This window comes from Temnothorax americanus, unplaced genomic scaffold (genome assembly GCF_048541705.1).
Source record: "Temnothorax americanus isolate GAGA-0224 unplaced genomic scaffold, ASM4854170v1 Scaffold48, whole genome shotgun sequence".
Taxonomy (NCBI): domain Eukaryota; kingdom Metazoa; phylum Arthropoda; class Insecta; order Hymenoptera; family Formicidae; genus Temnothorax; species Temnothorax americanus.
This window is the reverse complement of record NW_027509635.1, coordinates 731,198-753,617: the sequence shown is the minus strand read 5'-3', so window position 1 is coordinate 753,617 and position 22,420 is coordinate 731,198. Positions and strand designations below refer to the sequence as shown.

Below are 22,420 nucleotides of genomic sequence, written 5' to 3'. Positions count from 1 at the left end.
CCGGTTGTTCCGGCTCTGGCCTTTTTGCAAGATTCGTTGAATTCGCGAGGGAATCGTAGCATGATAACCGGATAACGAAGTTAATTGCTCAATCTGTCCAATCCATGTCGGCACGCACTTTAATTCAGGTTCGGTTACTGTGAAGTTTTCCGGGGAGAGTGAAAATTAGAGAGGATGTTTTTTTACGCGCAGATTTTTCTCTGTGCCAGCCGGTTCGTTAAGGTGGTTAATTAACGCGGATTCAAGAACCTTACTGTAGGGTTGCGCTAATTAGCATACGCGGATATTAGTGGCCGTACTAAATATCGTACAAAACGGCAACAGTCACGAAGGGCAACTCGACTAGACGTAAACGTACTTCGAGCAATGTACAATCATTAACAATAATAATAGCAATAACAGATTACAAATTGTAAAAAATCAATGTTTTTTTATTCGATTTCAACGTATTTTGTTCGTCAGTCAATAATACGTTTTTCTTTCTGCCAGGCATATTTTAATGTTTATTAAATGTTTAAAATTTAGAAAATTAAAAACCATACGAGCTTGCAAACCGATACCTATATACATAAAAAAAAGTAAAGATATATTGACATCAACAAGCATATAATTAGCTACTGTTTTTTATATCAAAATAGAGAAAAATTATAGTATTATAAAAAGTCCTGTGTGTAAGAATAACAATAAAATGTCGCAATAACGACACAATAAATACGATACGAATTATTTTATAATCCAATTTTTTTTAATTAATGCGTTTTAATTATAAATCAATGAAATCATGCCTATTGATAATTGTCAGAGGGTGCCACATGATACACTGGGAAAGAGCCGGTACTGCAGCTGTTCTTCGTATCAACGCGAATCCGTTAGTTCTCTATGGTACCGACATGATTCGTCAACAGAGATCTGTTTTATCGTTGAACGTATTCAATGCACATTCGTTCAATTCTAAAAATTTCTACCAAATAATAAAGAAATAATCAATTAGCACCGTACTTATTAAATTACCACGCGAACATACGTGACATTTGGTTTCTGTTTCAAATTTTTTAATATTTGATTCTATGTATATACCTATTTACAAATTAGAAGAAAGTGGGATTATTATAATATATTTTATTTTTGTATATCAATTTTTCGAAAACGTCATGGCACTGAAATATTAATAATATCAAATATTTGCCGAAATGAATAGAGCATATTTCGCGTAGGTTGTACAAAACTTCCGAGAAAACGTATTTTATTTTAAAAAATTAAACAAAGAAAACGTTATATATATTGAAAATGAAAGATATATATTTTCGAAGACTCAAGTATTAAAGTTAGCAGCATGATTCTAATAACATCAGAGTCGCGTGTCAAGAGAAGCGTGTAAATACTGCTTTGGCGTGCTGAAGCGTTTCTAATCTTCTCTCGAGAAAATGTTTGTGCATGCATTTTCGTCGTTCTACAATTACGCGAAAGGGGTCTAAGAAGATTCGCCAGTTGGCCGGATACCAACAATGTCAATGGCATTTCCGAGTCGGGTTAGTGCCGTTAATGCGGGGCGAGGTCCCGCCACGAGGAAGCCCGCAATTAAGGGGCCAGACATCCTGTTTAGAGCTCACGACTCAGGCCAACAGGTACCTCAACACAGATGAGTTATCGCCGCGTCGAGATGCGCGCACGGGGATATTATTATCGTTCCTTATTGCCGAGGTACGAGCTGTGCCGCGAATAAATCCGTCCGCGGCTTTTCGCCGTCACACCGCGCGAATAACCGCATGGTCGCATCTCGGCAACGCGTGACTTGCAACTCGCTCCGAGTGCGTCCTCGTCGACGAAATTATACGGATTCTTGGGTAACGATCTTCAATCGGAGGTAAACTACACAACTTTGTTTCCGTCTTTCCGATTTTCACAAACAAGAATTGAGACAAGGATTTTTATGACAGAAATCAAGATTTTGAAAAATTTTCCAAGTTAATCGTAAGAATATGCATGATTATAATTAGATAATGGAAAAAAGTCTAAACATTTTCAGAAGCGGTATAAAGTTTTCAAGTTTACAGCATTAATTCAACATTTTTTATAGAAACATTAAATCCACGGTTTTACAAAATTTATTGCTGTAATTAATATATGTATATTTAAGAAGATAATAGTATTTTTTTTCTTGAATATTATCTTGTTCGAAATATCTGGTTTGTGTCGTATTTCGCAATAATACCCTACTCTATTAAGATTATTATATACTAATAAAGTTCACTTACCTCCAGGTGAGATTTCGATACGGCCATTGTTGTCCGTGAATGGTGAACCGCTTATGCCTCGTCCTGGCGAATCTGGCGTCGAGCTGATCCGGTAATCCGCATCTCCTGGCCTTCATTAACTTCTTTGTCGCCTCGTCGATCTCCCCCGTCACGCGAATACCACCGAATTTCTGAAAATTGGAAACATCACGGGTCATCAAAATTTAGCATAATCAGCACGGAAATAAAATTTTGTTTTAATTTAAAATATCCAAAAAAAAAATATCGAAAACTGAATTCATTTTGCATATTATTTGTAATCGATATCGAAAAAAAAAACAAAAGATACTAAGAATTTTAAAAATAATTATTGCAACAATATCAACCACTCTTTTTTATAAAAAAATCTCTCTCTCTCTATTTTCTATAAAATTACAGTAAATCGAAAGAATATGTATAAAAATATCTGTATTAAAGATTAAATATATTTGTATTCTTTTTATTTGTAAAAACTTATATCATATATATACATATAAGTTTTTTTAAATATAACACTCTTTCTACAAAAGTTGAAGTAAAATAATCAACAAATCTATATTTCACTGTTCTACTCGATATCTCAAGAGTTCCCTTTAGGATTTTCCTGAAGTATAATCGCTTCCTTCAATCTGAGAAGATCCGTTTTTATCTTTTTGAACAGCGATAAACGCTTTCGAGCATTTCAACCAGAAACGCGTCCGGAATCTGACAAACGCGATTATCGATAAAACCATCGAGAGACGTAGTCTATACGGATGGAGGAATCTGAACCTAAGCTTCAGACCTGAGATTAGAATGTCCGAAGCATTCCGATACGTTTCATTTCGCGTTTGAGTTTGATCCCTTCGATCAGCAATCCACTCGGAGAGCCTGGCTGCTTTCAGACAATGGTTATAGGAATGCAGACATTTTGCGAGGAAAGAATAGTAAAATGTCGCTCGCTCAATGAAGATTTACATGAGAATCGAGAATAAGGAGGATGGAGGATATATAGCGGCATTTGACGAAATCCCTCAGGACATTTCCTCCATTTTCCTATTTCTTTCAACGGGATATTCCCGACATCGATTTCGCGACATCCGGAGAATCGGTCGATCGCATTTTCGAGATGAATACGTTTGTGGAATAAAAAAAACTTTACTCCGGTAGTCTCACAATGAGACCTTTTCTAATAATTCTCATGTTACTTCGAAGTATTACGTAAATTGTAGCAAGAATAATAATTAATCTAAACCAAATTGCAAGACGCTGGTGCGCAATTAAATTTTGTTTAAAAGTAGAATTAATGTCTCGATTATATGTATAAAGTTCTAAGATTATACACGCAAATTGCATAGAAAATTCTATATGCAAAACGTAGACAAGAGGTGTTTTATGTTCGAAATAATAAAACTGAAGATATTAAATTACTACACGGTCCCTCATTTGTTTCTTGCGGGACGATGAAATCTTATCTCTCTTTATATCATAATTTATGCTTACCTGCAGAATTTTGATAGCATCCCTGAGTTGGTCCTCCGTCCGCAGATTTCCAGTCTCGAAATCGGTCTGAGGTAAGTAACCGAATCTCATGAGATAATTTTGCTGCAACAGAAAAAAAATAAATATAACAATATTAAATGAATTTAAATAGAATTCATATTTGAGAGTTAAAATTAGATACACACTGCCATTCAAATGTTTGAAAGCACTACTTTTTTAAGAAAAACAAAACAGTGGTGCTAATACTTTCAAAGAAAATATTATATGAGAAACTTTGTTGCCTGTTTTAACTATTCAACATAGTATTATTTGTTTCTAATTGTTTTCCAAGAAAGTATTTTATTTAAAGAGTTTCAGATTTTTACCGAATAAACATGCTATGTTCATGTTCTGTTATAAAAACTTTGTTCTTTCTTCATGACAAAACATAGCATAGCATGTTCACTCGGTAAAATTTTTTAAATAAAATACTTCTTTGGAAAATGATTAGAAACAAATAATACTGTGTTGAAACAAACAGTAAAGTTTCTCATGTAAGACATTTTTCTATCCTTTCTCTCAAAAGTTTCTTTAAATAATCTTTGCATACTTATATAAAATTTATATACCTATTATTCATCAGACAGTCGTCGAAATCGTGTCGATATAATACAACGAAACGCTATTCTTTTTTGTCAAGAAATGTTCGTAATTCAAAGCCGGTAACGAAATCTAATATACTCCGCATTGAGAAGTGAATTTAACCTACGTATAGGACAGCTCGCAAATTTACCTCTACGTTCCCGTGCGGCAGGCTGTTAATTTATGCACTTACCGTGATTACCTGCCCTGCCGACCGATCTAATGAGAAATCCAGGTTCAGCAAGTATGCATTATCAGATCGCGCATGCGGCGCCGATTATTATGGAATGATATAATTCTCTCTCTTTCACGATTGATTCGTTAGCTAGTACGACGATTTATCGAGTCGCATGTTGATAGAAATCACGGTGCAAGGCTCTTTTCTTCTCTCTTCACATGCCGCTAACGAGCGCGAAAACGCGAGCGGATCGGAGTGAAAATTATTTTGCGACACGAGATCGTTACCGTAACGAGAATAAAATTTGCACTATGTAATGCCGGGGTATATACACGTGTTCGCGTATCGCGGATGTGCGTGCAAATACAAAGTGCTTATTTACGCTTAACCGTATCGATTTATCCGGCGTATCACGTCGGGATAAAAATTGTAGCAACCAGTTGGAAAACATTCAACACACACTCAAAACAAAGGAAAAAAATGTTTTTCAAAACGTTTTTATAAAATTTTGTTTTATTAACCTTTCACCTGTGTGCCAATTTTATTTTATTACTCTTTTTAACAAACACATATTGAAGTCCAATGAAAAGACTGGCAGAATAATAAACACCGGAGAATTTTAATTTAATTCACTCGAACAACAATATCATTCTATCGACTGAAAGATTGAAAGAACATGCATTCTTAAATGCAATTTATTAACGTATATTTTTTCGGTAACTGATTTATTAGCGAAAGGAAAATTTGATGGATGCGCTGGCCTTTTGGCCTTAACGTTACTAAAGCACGACTTCGTCGAACAGCCTTATTTAGGTAGAATAATGCGAAAAATGCGGATAGTTTTCAGAGCAGAATGTGCGAAGGCCAAGAGAGAAAGAAAGAGATGCAAAGATCATAAATCCATGGAAATTCACAAGACATAAACATTCATTCGCATGCCGTGTCATGGATAGTTATTCCGGGTTAAATATTATTTCTAGATCGTTGCGTGCCTGGCCGTAAACGTTAAATTACAGGCCGCGAGATCGGGAAAGACTATATATAGGGTTATGAAGCGTATATCATGTTACGCAAAATGTAAGTTTAATATTGTACATGAACGTACTGGCTAAACACTATAAGCAAACATACGTGCAAACTTGTGTGGAAGTGTAGATATGAGTTTGCAACATATGAAACCGTAACAATGATAGACCCCGTTTCACCAGGGATTGAATAAAAAAATAACCGTTAACTTTTATAAATAAAAATTATCTGTGAGCTTTTAAATCGTTTTCTTTCTGTTTTGAGTTAATTTTTACATTAATATTTAAACGTTGTTGTAAAAATTCATCTTTAAAAGTTCTGAAGAAACATATATATTTTAAAGTTTATTTCAAAGTAAATTATAAAAATTAGAACTTATTTTAATTAATATTATTTAAGGAATTTTTTAAAAGCAGGATAGACATAGCAGAAAAGAACTTTTACTTGTTTAAACCAGAATAAAAGTTTCTGTTTATCTGTAACTTTTTTCTACTTCCAAAAATATAAAAGTTTCCTGTTTATATAAAATTTCACGAATAAAAGTTTTAGCCTTAATATACTTTATTTTATAACTGTTTTCAAAAAATTTATTTTTTAGCAATATATATTCTTAAAGGTGTTTCTTAAGTTCTTTATGTATTTGATTATGTGTTTCTACCTTCATAGCCTTTTTCATAGAGAGTCCATTTCTTTTTGATTCTTCTAAATTGCTAATCTTCAATCTCATTTTCCTAATTTAATGAGCATTTCTCCTGCCCAAAGTGCGAAAAGGAGTAGCGTGAACGTAATTTCGCGGATTACTGGCGTGCTAAAGTCGCCGCAAATTTCACGGAAAACGTCTGTCGAGATGACGAAACGCTCGGAAGTCTGTTAGCCGACACGTGGCGAGGTGTCGCTATCTTTAGGGGTTCCTCAAGTATCGCTCCAGACGAAGGAAGCGTCTTGTTCCCGACCGCCGCCCGCCGTCGCCCGCCACGTCGGGAACGAATTCCGATTTGTGCCAGGAAATAAAAAAGCTCACGTTCGCGCTGTTTCGATTTTCGGCGAAAAAAAAACAGAAGAAAAGGAAGGTAAGAGAAAACGAAATAAATAGCTGTTCTTGGCGAACGTTCGATGAGACGGGCAAGCAAAACATGCGAAACAATTTACTTAGCTAAACCGTAACAATAAATTAATTAGATTTTAATTATTTTCTAATAATGTGATAAAAATGATGTGTCCTCCTTAAGATCCAACTGCGATAATGATAGCAAATTTATCTCACATTTTCGCGAAATTTTAACTGTCTCTATATCGAAATTTCTCATAGATAAATTTACAGACCATCTTCGTGAAAGGTACGATAAAAATTGCCGAGTACAAATGACGCGAACAATTTCGCGCATCCTTAAAATCTTTCAAGTACCAGCAATAAATGCGATTTTCTCCGATGTCCTCGACAAAAGACCTTTGAAATCGCGGGATGTCATTAGAACGATTTATGTTCGATTCTTCTTCCCTATTCAATCTGCCCGCTTTTAGATGTTTCAATTCTGTATGTCTCTCAAGACGCATGTATATATAAAATAATATTTATAGCTTGACAATAAAAACGGACCAAGAAAATATGAGCTGAGAAATTGTCTCGTAAAAGTTTCTCATAAAATATTCATGATATTGAAAATTTGCAATATAACAGAAACGACACTTTTTAGAGCCAATTTTTCCGGTATAAAAAATCGATGTAGAATATACCATGTAATGTAGAATCTACGGGCAAAATGTTTCATAACATATTGTTTTAAAAACATATATAGATTTTATTAAAATTAGAAACTAAAGAATTTGGCAGAATTGACCTCTATTAATTAAAAAATTATTAACAAGAATCACTATTGCCAATAATGTTCAAAAGAAAAATTAAAGTTACATTTAAATTAGTTTGTCAATGTTAAATAATGTTTTATTAAATTAATTCTATTTTTCTTTGATATATTATTGGTAATAAAGATTCTGGTCTCAATATAATTTCGTTATTATTTCTACAACTATTTCTCTAATTAAGTTATCAATGATAAATGTAATTAAATTATCAAAGGTTTGAAAATTCAGTGGAATACTATTTATAGATCAAATGTTCTTGCCTTATTCACTTATCACGGTTCCTTGTTTCTGAATCCCTGTACTTGTTATTATATTATCAAGGAATGATTATGGGAACAACCAAACGAGTCAATGAATCAAAAGGGGCAGGCAAGATAATATTACCGGAAGTATAGACATCGAGACAACATTAGTCAATGCCACATATTAAAATATCTGTTAAAACAAGTCGTCCAACTAAAAAAAAATTATATGGAATACATATCAAGAAAAAAAATTAAGCCAAATACTGCTGAGAAACTCTTTTTATGTAACCTAATTAAGCACTTAACTGTTAAAAAAACGTTTTTACACAAATATGTAAATATATTTCAAAAGAAAAAGACATTTTTTTTTAATATTAGCTTGATTACAAGCGTTTAAAATAATGATCTCTCTCTCTCTCTCTCTCTCTCTCTCTCTCTCTCTCTCTCTCTCTCTCTCTCTCTCTCAAAGAATAATATAGATATAAAAAAACTAGAGAAATATGTATATATAATATATTTATTATATTTTTATTCCTAAACTCTAAAAATATAACTGTCAGTGACATAAAAATAAGTATAATTTTCAAAAATTTTTAACATAAATTTTGTTATTATTTCTACAACTATTTCTCTAATTAAATTATCGAGAATGTATTATATGTAATTATCAAATGTTTAAAAATTTAGTGGATCAATTGCGCTCCTCTATTGCTCTACTCTAATTTCCCATGCACCTCTTCAAACCGAATCGTTCTAACCACCTCGATCATAAAGCATCTTTTATGGCGTATTACGCGTTCTTCACCAGTTATATTTCGCCGAGGCCGTATAGAGAACGGCTTGTAAACGCGCGAACACGCACGTGCGTCACGTCGTCCACAAAGGGAGACACGCAAGCAGCCCGCGAAGGGTGCCCCGTTAGACTTAGGCCGTGTTTGGTCATCGAGCACGCAAGATTTCTCCCGCATTGTTCGCGGATCCCTTTTGCTTTGGAGAACCGGTTGCACCGCGCACCACGTCACTGCTTGCTTACGCCGCCATTTAAGGCGGATAAAATATATCGAGGAATGTCTCGAACAAAGAGATATTTTCGGACACCCCCTTCTAGCCCTCCCTTTTGCCTGATGTTGGCCTTAAACGCGTCATCGATATGTCTCCCTAGCTATAGTGCGACTCCCGCATATTTTTCTCGTAGAGAAATTATAATTTTTTTCATAATCTTTTCCATGATCTTAATTATAAATATAAAGGAAAAAAGATAGGCGTGTATGAACAAACTGAAAATATCGAAAGGAAAATATTTTGATTATCGACTTGCATTAAGCTTTCTAGTACGCAGGAAATAGCAACGTGGCTATTCGTTGGTTGTCACGATGAGATCATCGCAGCATGAGCGGCAAATCGTGAAACGGCCAGAAAAAGATGAATTGGAGGCGACATAAAGTTCATCTCTCGCGCTCTCTATTAAAAGCGTTATCGGCAGCACCAATGAACTCTGAAGCCGCCGAACAAAAGGGCAAGGTCGCGTCGTTTGTTACTCCCTGGCGTCACACAATCGCGCTTATCGGGTCGCGGTAAGAAGAAAACTCACATGGTGATAAAGAAATGAAGAAAACTCGGTCACGGCTCCCGCGATAGTGCTGACAGAGAAAAAAGAAGAATCTCTTTTCCGCAGGAGAAAAGGGGAGACGTGTTTCTCGGATAGACACGTTTAGATCATCTTCGACACACGACACAGAGAACCCGCACGTCGAAGAGCAGAGTCGCCAAAAATTTTAGATGTTTAAAATAATGGAATATTATCCGTTCGACCAAATTGATCGATAATAATGATGCAACAGATCGAATTCTCTCTAAAAGTCAAAGAGTGAAATATCACTCAAAACGAATGAAGTGTGAATGATTTACTATAGCTTTAGAGTGAGATTGTATCACTCCGATAAAGTAATCGCTCTAAAAATTTAAGTAAAAAATTCACTCCTACCTTATAAGTGCCCGCATTTACTCAAATTGGAGTGATGACCCTTTCTTTTGGAGTGACCATTGCAATCACTCAAATATATTAGTGGCGAATTCCAGGTATGGGGGTTGGGGGAACGTAGATTCAGGAATGACTTTAGGAGAAGGATGATATTATTTAAATATCTAGTGCTTGGAGTAATAATGTATGGGGAAGAGATTTGGGGATGGAGAGAAAGAGAAGAATTTGAAAGAATACGAAAGAAGTATGTAAAGTGGACCTTAAGCCTCGACTTCTGTACACCGGACTATATAGTTTATAAGGAAACATCAGTAAAGCTTAGTTCAATTGCGGGAAATAAAACAGTGGAAATAGAAAAGACTATGAGGGAGAGGGAGAGAAAATTGGTAATAGAATGTGTGAAGGAAAAAGAGAAGAAAGGACAAAAAGACATGGTGCGGGGAAGAAAAGAGAGATGTTTTATAGGCAAAATGGATTTAGTTCGGAGGGGATAAAGGCACTGAGGGATAGAGAGGCGGATATAGGTCAAATAATAGGGCAGAGAAAGAGAGAGAGATAGAGAGAGAGAGAGAGAGAGAGAGAGAGAGAGAGAGAGAGAGGGGTAGTGGATGGATAGTAAGATAAGAACCACGAGTTATTATATGTTATTATACAGTGGAAAGACGAAACTGTCAGATATGTGAAGAAGAAAAAGGAACAATTGAGCATATACTGACACATGTAGATAGAGAAAGTAGGATTAGAGTGAAGGATCTTTTAGGAGAGGAAGGAAAGTTAGTGAATGTAAAGTGTATGAAAAAAATAGGAAAAATGAGAGAGAAAGGGAAAAAGAATGGATAAAAGAGTAAATAATAAGAAGTAATTGTAAACCAAGTCCCGGTTTTAGGTTGAATGGCTATACTGAATAAAGTATTATTACTTACTTATTAGTGACGAATTCACTTTTTCGAAGATTTTGAGAAAATTTAAAATTCAAGAACCTCGGAAGATATTTATAGACTTGAGTTCGTTGCATATCTTATCGCAACCTTCAATTATTATAATATATCAAAACGATTGCTTCTCTGTTACCTTCGCAGCGTAGCTCAGCTGCAAGTCGTGAAATACGACAATCAGAAAATATCTTTATCGCGACCGCAATCATAATGGGCACAGAATTACAAAAGTGGAGATTTCTTCTCTCTCTCTCTCTCTCTCTCTCTCTCGCTCCTTCGTAGCTTCAGTCTCGGTTTTCTAGCGAGCGCGTGAGGAACCTACGCCAGTTACTTTGCTTATGACGGCAGAACACAATACTCTAGTCGCGAGATGCACAGTCGCGGTCGGATGATAGGCCGTCTCTTGGAAAAGTCTGTCGCCTTTGTGCCTATAAGACAGAGTGTGTACGCGCGCGGCGCGCATGCATATATCCACGTGGGCGTGCAGAAGGAGAGCGTTCGCCTTTGATGTCGTCCGACCATTCATATGGCCTTCCGTGTTTAAAGGAACCAACGGGCAGAAACGTGTCAAATTTTTAGTGGCATTACATTTCAACGAGAAACGAATTACAGATTTCTATGTCCAATTTCGTTAATGTTAATTAATATTCGTTGTACGTCGAACGTTGCATATATGATAGATATATTAATTTTAAAATTAATCTCTCGTGCACGCGATGGCGTTGTTCATTTAAATTACGACAGAAAATATATGTTTAATATTCGATAAATGAATGAGAGAGAGAGAGAGAGAGAGAGAGAGAGAGAGAGAGAGAGAGAGAGAGAGAGAGAGAGAGAGAGAGACACACAGAGAGAGAGACACAAAGAAAGGGAGAGAGGAAAAGAGGGAGAGAGATATTACAAATATATATATTCCGTATAATTAATATTTTTAATTTATATATTTCGCACTTGGAAGAGCACGTTTATTGTAACAACGAATATATTATATTAAAATTGAAGCAAATTTTGTTTAAATTAATACAACACACAAATATATAATTAATAGTTTGCGGATACTTTTTGTTGAAATATTTTAAGATTAATATTTCACAATTTATATACCCTGCGGTAAATAGAAAATGTCGATTATAACAAATAATATTATTCATCGATTATATTACCGTCTAAAAATAATTTTTTTTTTTGAGAGAGAGAGAAAGAGAGAAAGATGTGACTCGCGCAGTATAAATACAGAGAGTGCAGGAGTTGGTCGTGAGCCAATCTATATGTTTTCAGGGTTAACAGGTCCATTAATGCGGAGAAGTCAAACTTGCAGTTTGATTTTTCTTCGCGCGTCTTTTCCAGGAAAATGCGCGCGCGCGCATTGCACGAAGTCATGCATGTTCTTGCGCGACTTTGCATCCGCGCTGTTGAACCGTTGAACGGCGATGTTTCCTCAACCTTTTCACCACACACCGTGATGCGAGGCGTGACTTTCGACGTCCGTGTGTGCTTCCGTAAACGCCGGGGTGGCAAACGACGTGGCACACGAGCGGAAAAACGGGACGGTAAAAGGCTACCGAAGCGAAAGCGTCTGTAAAGTCGATCGCGTCGAGCTAATCGTATGCGTGTGTGCACGTCGGTATATCGCGCCTTCCAATGACCACGCTAGGCTGCGTCGTTTGATTTTTTACCGCATACAATTAAAACGAACAATTAAATTATATCGCTTTTCAAAATAAAGAGGCTGCTCCGTTAATTTTTATTTAATTAAAATTAAATAATGTACTCTTCGCGTGTATATATAAGTCCGGTTGCAGTCTCCAATAATTATTTTTTAAAAACATTAATTAAATTGTGACGTCAATTAATTCGTTACAATTCCAAATAAGTCCGCGGATGTTATTGTCATCGTTAGCCTTGAAATGCATTTTTAGTTACAAATATCTTTTACGAATATTTACGATGGCCCGATACATTTTCGAGATACATAGAAAATATAATAATGATGAGGGTCGGACAGGATGTTGCATTTTATTACATGGCTTATAAAGAAACCACGGGGAAATGCGACGACCTCCGGCAGCGGAAAGAAATTGATAAAAGCAAAGTACAAAATACACGGCCAACGCGAATCGATAACTCCGGGAAGATAATTTCGAGGCTCCCGGGACAATAAAATTTATGGAGCACGCAAGTTCATTGCGGGGAAAATTCAATCATAAATAATGAGCTCGGTTAATATCGATTGAACTCCGGGGTCTGTCCGCAGGCGCTAAATTTAACCGCGAGCTGTAATTCGAGGAAAATTCCGGGAAAAAATCGACGAAATAGAATAATTACGGTAAATTAAGCTAATGTGTGATTTATGACTATTAATAAAGTGCTGTCATCAATTTATTGAACACACTTAATTTAACTTACATTAGTTCAATTCTGGTTACATCTATAATTTCTAATTTGCCATAACTACATTCATCACAATTTTATATCTTTCTCAATTTATCAAGTGTTCTGTGTACCAATTAAAGCTATTACTGATGCATTACACTTTAAATGATCATATAATTATGTAACTATATATCCTAACTTGATGTATTTGCTATATCATAATTAATTTAATTCATTTCAGTTTATTGAAATGCTCCTTACAGAAGTTAATTTATTTTTGCTTCAATCTACGCGGATAACATTTACCTAGATTTCTACCTAGACGACAACAAGATTTTTCTCAACAAGAAATTATATAGACATTTTTCATACATACAGTCAGTGCGACATCAAATAAGCGCAACGTGTCGTCGTAATAAGCCGCAATTTCGAGAGGTATAAGGTTGTTGCAATTTGCCGCAATATCATCGCGGTTGGATGCTTCAGTTAACGAGCACCGCACTCGCGCTTTCGTGAGCAGATGAATGCAAAGCACATCTGTATATGCACACAAAAAACAAGACAAAGGAATGGCGTCTAAACGAAATGCAAAGAGATAAAGAGAGAAAGAGACGAGAAAACTTTTGGACGGTCAGCATCGTCTAATTGAACGTGTTTCTCCGTCGTCTTCGTCGTGTCGCGCAGTTTCGCGTATTAAAGTTTTAACGAGAACCAATTCGATCACTCGGCCCGGCCACTTGACCTCGTTGACCCGGTTTCCGGTTCGCCCTCGATGTCCTCGATGTCTTCCTCGAACGTCCCGTTCGTCGGCGTCGGCTCTATTCTCATCGGAAGATCAAACACGGAAGAGAGATTCTCAGATTTTATTTGAGTTGCCTTTACATCGGCCTCTTTAACAATCCTTGAAATAATTTCAGAATTGTAATAATACTTGAGAAACGTTCTTTGCGCCCACTTATGTGAATTGTGTCTGTACCGCACATGCAAAAATAAAACTATTGGACAAAAATCAACGGTAACTGTAATTTAACGTGTTCGTACGAATGCATACGAATTTGCATTTTGGTCACGGCCCTGTCTGTCCCTCTCTCTCTCTCTCTCGCTCTCTTCTTTCTCTCTCTTTCCGTATCCGTTGTCGATCGCACAGTCAGCGGTCCATTTCCGGTTACGCAAGCATTCGGCGGTACGGTAAACAAAACGTGGGTGGAATAACTGCATGAGGAAAAAAGTCAATAGCCCCCCAAAAAAGAGGAAGCGCGCTAATCGGGCCGTTTTGCGCCAGTATCAACTTGGTTTTCTTTATACTGTTATATTACTGTAAAAATATACTGTAAATATTAAAGGTTTGAAATTAAATCGATACCTTGAGTTAAATAACATTTTGTTATTTTGAACTACCATGTGTGTCAAAATTTATTATTTTAACATAAAACATTATTTTAATTTTATTGGTTTAGTTAAATTAACGACATACTGAATAAGAGAATTAATAGTTAAAAATGATTCAAATTGAGAGTATAATTTAACACTATAAATTTAACACGGCATAGAATAGTTATTTGTGCAACAAGTGCTGTAAGATGAAAATTCCCGGGTGCGGTGACCGCACTCGCCTTCACGCACGCGTAGCGTGCGCAATGGGCCACTTTCCATGCACGTGTTACATAAATTCTCTTATCTAATTTGTATGATAATTGCGTTTCTCTGTCTTTCGCAAAAAAAACATCGAAATTTCTCGCTAATTATATCATTATTAAAAATTATATTATTATTAAAAATCTGGTACAAATGTTTGATACAATGAAAGAAATGAAGAGAAGAAATGATTAAAGAAGATATACATTTAACCACAGCTCGAATAAGAATTATTAACACGAAATCGGAGTAAAGTTAAAAATTGTTTGGGGTGTAACATTGGGGCGATGCTACCGATGCTTGAAAGACAGCTAGCAGCAGGACGTGCGCGGTCGAACATTTGTCATTGTTTAGGCTGCACCATCTGCCGCGGTTGAAAAGCTCCACTAACTACGACGTCATTCCCTCAGCAACGCGATCCTAAAGCAACAAACCTAATCGCGTGATCCCGCCGTTTTTCATCGCTACGTTCACGCTGGTAACGTCGTACGGAATCACTCCCGAAACGTTTATCCGAACATTTGCATTTGTGATACTGAAAATGATATTTATCAAGGGGAATCAGTGATCAAAATGGTGAAACATCGAATTTCATAATTTGAATCGCGATTTCTCCCTTCTGGGATTTCTGGCGTTATCGTTTTATTATGTCAAATTACACGTCCCACATTTTCGTAATAACAGTAATTTTATTTTATAATTTTATCGATTTAGTTAGCGACAAATTTGTTAATAATTGAAAACGCTCGCGCGTCATCATCGAATTTGCATCTTCTACAAATTTTTCTATTGGCCTATTGTTACGGCAGCGATATGACGGTATATTATACGGTATTATCGCAAAATTAAAATTGGCTCTTCGTTACAACGCGGCCGCTTCTCCGCGCCACTGTATGCCAAACAGATGCTCGCTCACACGAGCGGAGAGCATGCTTCTAAAATATTTGCTGTGCGCGCCGGGTACGTTGGAAATAATAGTCCACTGTGAGGCGCGATAACGCGCTTCGAATATACTCTACTGTTATTATTTGCCGTCAATAATTATCTCGTTACGTAATCAAAAATTGTCTAGCGTCGAACAGCATTCAGTCGCAATACTCTCGAACTAAATTTTATATTTTCGCAAACGTAAACGTAATTTATTCTCCAAAAGCAAATGCATTTCTAATTTGTATTAAAAATAACGTTTCTTTTATTCCATTATACTTATATTTAGTATATGTATTGTAAAATACAAAGCAATACAAATAATAATACTCTAAGCATTAACATTAAAGCTAAAAATATTTTCGGAAAATACCAACTAAAGATTTTATAGACTTTCTCAAGAAAACAAAGGTCTTTGTTTCGAATTTTTGATATGTTCTTGATGTTTAATTTAAAGAAAGCTTTATAAACTCTCTTACAAATTATATTTTAAATATTTAAATTATATTTAAATATTTAAATATAATTTGTAAGAGAGTTTATAAAGCTTTCTTTAAATTAAACATCAAGAACATATCAAAAATTCGAAACAAAGACCTTTGTTTTCTTGAGAAAGTCTATAAAATCTTTAGTTGGTATTTTCCGAAATATTTTTAGCTTTAATGTTAATGCTTAGAGTATTATTATTTATTTAAATTTTTGTAAAACAAATTCTCTTTCTCAGTTTTTTTTACACACACACACACACACAGATATATTTTTATTCGTTTCAGAATGATTATTCGCGGCATTCCGAGCAATAAACGTAACACGCTAAACACATCGCTGCGTCACTTCGTCATGCATCTGCCCGCTGACCTGAGGACCATTGCGCTCGATGCAGACGATGCACATCGTAATTATACGTAGCTCAACAAATTAGAGAGGAAATTAATCAACGCAAAGTTGGCTATTGTAGGCGGACGGAGACAATTAATTGACCGGACTGCCAGAGAGAAAGCAGTCCACGGATAATTAGGTACATACATCGTTGAATGTATCCGAGAAGCGAATTGCAGAAGTTGACATTTTGAGGGTGCTAATTCAGACTAGCTGTCTTCTTACGTCATTTACGATTACTCTTATTCTTCTAATCCGCTTTTCACTTGATAATTAAAGTTTTAATTTAATTGGTCACGTACTTAACAAAATTAAGTTAACTAAAATTATCCAACATGAATTTAACATGAAATAAATTTCTAAGTTAATTAAAGAAGTAAATCAATTAAAATCAAAAGCCATGCGATCCAAGCTTAGGTCTTTGACAGCCTTATATTAGTTTCTGTATACATATATGTCTATATATATACATATAATTTTTCCAACAAACTGCGCGCCGATTATTTGTCGGACTTAAAACACAGTAATTGTTAGAATTAAAAACCTTTCCCTCCCCGGAATTAAATCGACTCGATTTAATTATCTAAAAACTGTAAAGAAATTTATTGCGAAAAATATTACCTCAGTCAGGGTTCGAACCTGGAACCTCCTTCATTCCGTGTAGGGCGTCGTACCAATTCGACCACCGAGGCATATGGTAATATTGACGTTTGAAACGTCTTTCTCAGGCGACGTGAATAATAGTAAGAGAAATAGGATCGTAACGATATACAAATCAATTAGAATCAAAAGCCATGCGATCCAAGCTTATAGGTCTTTGACAGCCTTATATTAGTTTCTGTATACATATATGTCTATATATACATATACATGAAAAAGTAAAATAAAAAACGTAATAATATAGATACTTTATTCTTTCCAGCTTCGCTTTAAAACTCACTGACATTCTAGATTTTCTAATAATACACAAATCTTTAATTCTTAATTGAGATAATTTAAAGTGCATTCGGGAAAATAATAGGTGCTTTATATCTATAATGTTTTTCCACGGACACGGTAAATGAGAAAGTTTTCATGGAATTGTCCCGAATTTTCAATGCCGGTCACGTTCGGGTTTCCAGAAATTCCGGAAAGTTTTTCCAATGTCGCGCACGGGTTTCTTAGGTCTTTTGCATCTTGCAGGAAGCGAGAATAAATGCTGAGCACGACGACGCTGTTATCTTCATTTGACAATCGACACAATGATAGCGCGTTCGAGAGAAAAACCTGATATTAGGGTTCAAACAGCTTGAATATTCTGCCGAATAAAATAAAAACGAGGAGCCTTCACGTAAAAAGTACGTGACTTTAACAGCACTTTATTAAAATTAAATTTAAATTCTTCAATCTAAACTTAATTTTCCGAGAAAAAACATTCTCTTTCAACAGAAATAATTCGTAACATTTCTAAACTAAAATATATTGCAAAAATGTTTAATAATATAAAATAATACAAAATAAATTGTAAAACTAATGGTCAGAAATCATACTTAACATAAAAATTTGGCTGGACCCTCTTATCACCAAATTATAGTATTTTTGAATAATTATCATGGACGAGCAATACTTATAATGTAAATCGTCATCTTTATTACTCTCTATAATGTACAGAAGAGACAATTTTTCATTTTTAAATTATATCGTGATTATATATAGTCCTATTGCATTAAATGTTTCATTTAAAATATAATTATCGGGCTTTAACGTATGTTGAATCAATTTAATCCGCAATTCAATCGTTGTTGCGGCAACGGCGATTTACAGTTAATTCCTCGCGGATGAAAAAAGCTCGCCTCAAATATTTTCTATACGTGTGAAAACCCCAGCGAGTCGCTGGCGATTAATCCATTTTCCATTGAATTTGCAAATCGCACTTTGCGCTGCGTCAAGGAAACGTCCGCGTTTTGTTTCGGGGTTCCGTAAGTAAATGGAGAAAATGACGATTTCGGTAGCCGTGAAATTTGCCGATTACGTGTCTTTATTAAATGAATTTTCATTTGCTATCCCAATTTAGGCATTCCCGTTATAGCGTGAAGTCCATTAAATGCATCGTCACAGAAACAAAACGCGGCTACCGGTTCGCAAAATGAGAAATTTCCACGCGCTATATACGCGAGTATAGATTAGTATCCATGTGTCTCGGCCGGCGCTAATTTATAGCACAACATTGTGCCAGTTCGGCAAGCCGAGAAATATTCCCAACTGCCAAGTTGCGTGTAGAGGTGAGTGACAAATGCCGCAATAAAATACACCCTCGATTCTCTCGTGTCTCATATTCGAAATCCCGCTCGATCGAAATTTCTCGCCGCGGACGGACGCGACGGACGTCCCTTAAATATTTCGGGGCTGTTAGTCATCTCGCTCCATTAATTTCGGGCTCGTCGACTTTTATGAATTTAGCAAAAATAATGTTTGGTGCCGGGAATTGTTTCATTATATTGTCTGTAATAATTATTCTTTTCACGCTTGAATTATTTTCAATAATTCTTTCATTCTGCAGTTTCGGTAATGATTCAGAATAATTCTTTCTGTTCCCACAATATTTTTTTATACACGGAGCAAGTTATAGATATATTAAATAAAATTTAATTATTATTTCGACATGAATACAAAAACGTGTATCTCGTCCAATGCCTGGTAAAAGATTGCGCCCGGTAAGCCGCGGATGATGGCAAAATAACGAGAAATTATCGCGGAATGTGCAACGACGGACTGCTGCAAGCTCCAGCTTTTTTTTTATTTTGTCCATGCCGGAAGCGAACGCCGTGTCATCCGCGAGGGATTAAACTTTCATTCGCGATGCATGAACGCTCGGCGGTGATCGAAATTTTCATGCAAATTCCAGATGACAACGGAGATAGGAAAAGAGAGAGAGAAAGAGAGGAAGAGAAAGAGAGGCGGATAAATTGCATCGATGCAACTATCCCCGACACGCGAGAGACAAAATAAACGCGACGAAACTATAGAATGTAATTCTTCGTCGGGACGGTGTTTCCTCCGAATGAAGTAAATGCGAGATATTTTGCGCGCGGGCGTTCGGAAATTATTTACGCAAGTCGCACGCAGGAGCAACATATATTTCGTTTGCATCCATTTGGATGCGTTCAACCGTCGATATTTCTCTACGGCCGACAAATATCCATCAATATTCGCGCGCAACACGCTCCCGCAACAATCGTTGATAAACCGCAGAGACGAGGAAGTTCACGCACGATGCCTCTCCGCGTGCATGCGCGCATCTGTATCGCGTGCCAACTTCGATTTGTTACGCATGAGTTAAACGGGTTATGTTATAGCTTAGAGCATATTACAATAATCCTAAGAATATATATATAATTTATATTGTAATGTTTCTCAAACATATATTCGGAGTCATTTGTAGAATTCTTCGGAAATAATGCGCTAAACATTTTTTTAATGCGTGTTATTATAATGACTGTTATTAAAAATATATATAATTTATATTTAATATTAGTATTCATAAATTCAATATATTCCGTTTATTGTTATTTATTTAAAAAAAAAGGATGACCTTTTTTTCACGTTGTGAAGAAGCTTATAAGCTGGAACAGCTTTAAATCCCTTATCATTGTATCATGTGGACCCGGATGTAGTGAGGATTGGCGATGGACAAAAGAGGATAGAAAAGATCCGGCAAATAGAAGAGAAAGGTCAAAAGGATAAGAGCAAAAGTAGGCAGGGCGAAGGGGGAAAATTCAGCAACGCAAGGGTGCGCCGACCACACCCTGCATGTACGTCCAACTCGCATAAATACCGCTCTCTATTCCATTCTCTCTCGGTGGACGAGTGTAATTTTCGTGGCGAGTCCGTAGCCGGAGAAGCCACTACCTCGTAACTTCCGTCAGCCGTGAGTGTAATCTCTCCGGAAAAATATAAGGTAAAAAATATAATAACTACAAAATATATATATAGGAAGAAAAACGTGAAACCGCGAAATATAAAACTTTTGCAAGATTTTCCAAGATACTTTGTCTAATTAACAAATCATATATACCACTTCGTTATTCAGCACGTTTGTATTTTCAAATTATTATACTTATTAATATTATTGTAATTATTTTTCTAAGAAAAGCGAAAGAATCGAGACAGTTTAAGCGATTTAAGAGCGTCTTATCTGATGGCGGGTGGTGCCATCAGAAGCCGCTGCATAAATTTGCATCGGCTGCAAGAATGACTGACTATGCAATGTTTCTCGCGGTTCCGAAACCGCGAGCGAACAAGCCAGCCACGCAAGCCAGCAAATTCAGTTATACATCCTCCTGATATATATAGTGCCGGGAAAGGAATGAAATTCTATGCCTCACGACGAGGAACGGAGAAGCGTTAATGTCAGCCCCGGGCGGGAATGATCTTACATCGTTCCGCAATACAAGTACGGGAGATTTCGCCACGGTAAGCCACTACTAATTCTTCTTCGCGTAAGTATTCGAATTTTCTTTTTCGTCGACGCGAAGAAATTCGCTGTACCGTCTTGAACGTTTGGAATGAAATAACCGAGTAAAATCTAATCGACTTGAAAGAAACACGATTTCTACGACACTAATTTAATAAAACTTTTATCTTTTATATTACTCATTTTTATTTAAAGAAATCTGTATTTGAAGCATTTTAATTCAGAAGTACGTTGTCTTTTGAAACAGTCATGGACACGATTGCTTTTATCTCGACAATAATACGGAGGAAGTCCTGTCGTAGTATTATTCTGTCGCCGAGATGCTTTACCGCGAGCAAGAAAGCAAAGAAACTTAAAATCCGCTTTAAAGAGCAGAGCATTTGTTCCGAAGTACACACAAATTTCCCTTGTACACATAAAAACGTTTTCTCTTTCATAACGACCGAGGAACATTTCTCTTTTCTCCTTGTGAAAATAATCAATTCAGATTTCGTAAAATAATTATACAATATACCTCAAATAAATCCTAATTATCCAACAATAAAATTTAATTTAATTTATCTGTACAGATAAAATAAAATGCCTTTACTTTTATTAAATTCTATGTCGCTTCTAAACAAATATCAAATAATTTTTAAATAAAATATTAAATCTAATAATATAGCATATAAATATAATTAATTGAATTAAATTTTATTATATTTTATAAACAACCAAGTTAATCACCATAGTTAAAATTAAAACATTATTAATTAAAATTTGTATTTTAGTATACACGGTAATATATAGCGAATAAATTTTGAATCACAAACTTGGTATTCCGATACATATACATATATGTAGAATAGAGTAGAATCGAACACCAGCGAAATGCCCGGCTTTCTACAAACATATAATTTAATCGATGCTCACCGTGCTCGTACGGCATACACGTGTGAAATTAGTTTAATGCTTGTTTTTGACAACCGTGTCACACGTAATTCAGATGGCGTCATACCGTCCAAGCTGTAACCCGACAGACCGCATTTATTTCCCATCGAAATTGATATGCTAATTTAGATTTTATTTTTGAAGAAATATGTAGACAGATAAAATATATTTATTTTATTGCTTTATTATAAAGAATATGACTTCTGCCATCTCCAAATTAAGCGATTCGTCCATCTAAGAATTTATATTAACAAATCTTACAATTAATTAACAATTCTTCTTTCTCAAGTCCTATTACTCGTGTCCGAGCGTGGTGACTTCTCTTCATATACATGCGTTGCGCACGTGGATTATACACATTAGGAGTATTCAAATAAGTTAATGTCGGGTTAAAATCGAGTAAAAAGTTAATTAATTAACTTTGGGCGCGCTACTCTTTAAGGTTATGCAAAATACATAAGTGATTCATTAACTTATCACATTAATCTTTGGGTTAAAAGTGTAAAAATTAACTTTTTACCCGACTTTAACCCGACATAACTTGTCAAACCGTTAAACTCTAACTTTATTTGAATACCCCTATTGTATATGGAACCTACAGTAACGCTGATTTCGAACG

At 35.7% G+C, this 22,420-nt stretch overlaps 1 protein-coding gene across 3 annotated transcripts in view; it reads right to left on the bottom strand.

Moving 5' to 3' along the window:
• The window catches only part of Mmp2 (Matrix metalloproteinase 2), a 234,661-nt gene that overhangs the window by 155,098 nt on the left and 57,143 nt on the right, over positions 1-22,420 (bottom strand). For all 3 annotated transcript variants that reach the window (XM_077417229.1, XM_077417228.1, XM_077417230.1), the window contains 2 exons: positions 3,756-3,857; positions 2,256-2,425 (listed from right to left, as the gene is read on the bottom strand). In XM_077417229.1, coding sequence (XP_077273355.1) covers positions 2,256-2,425; positions 3,756-3,857 — 272 coding nt within the window. The remainder of the gene's footprint in view (positions 1-2,255; positions 2,426-3,755; positions 3,858-22,420) is intronic.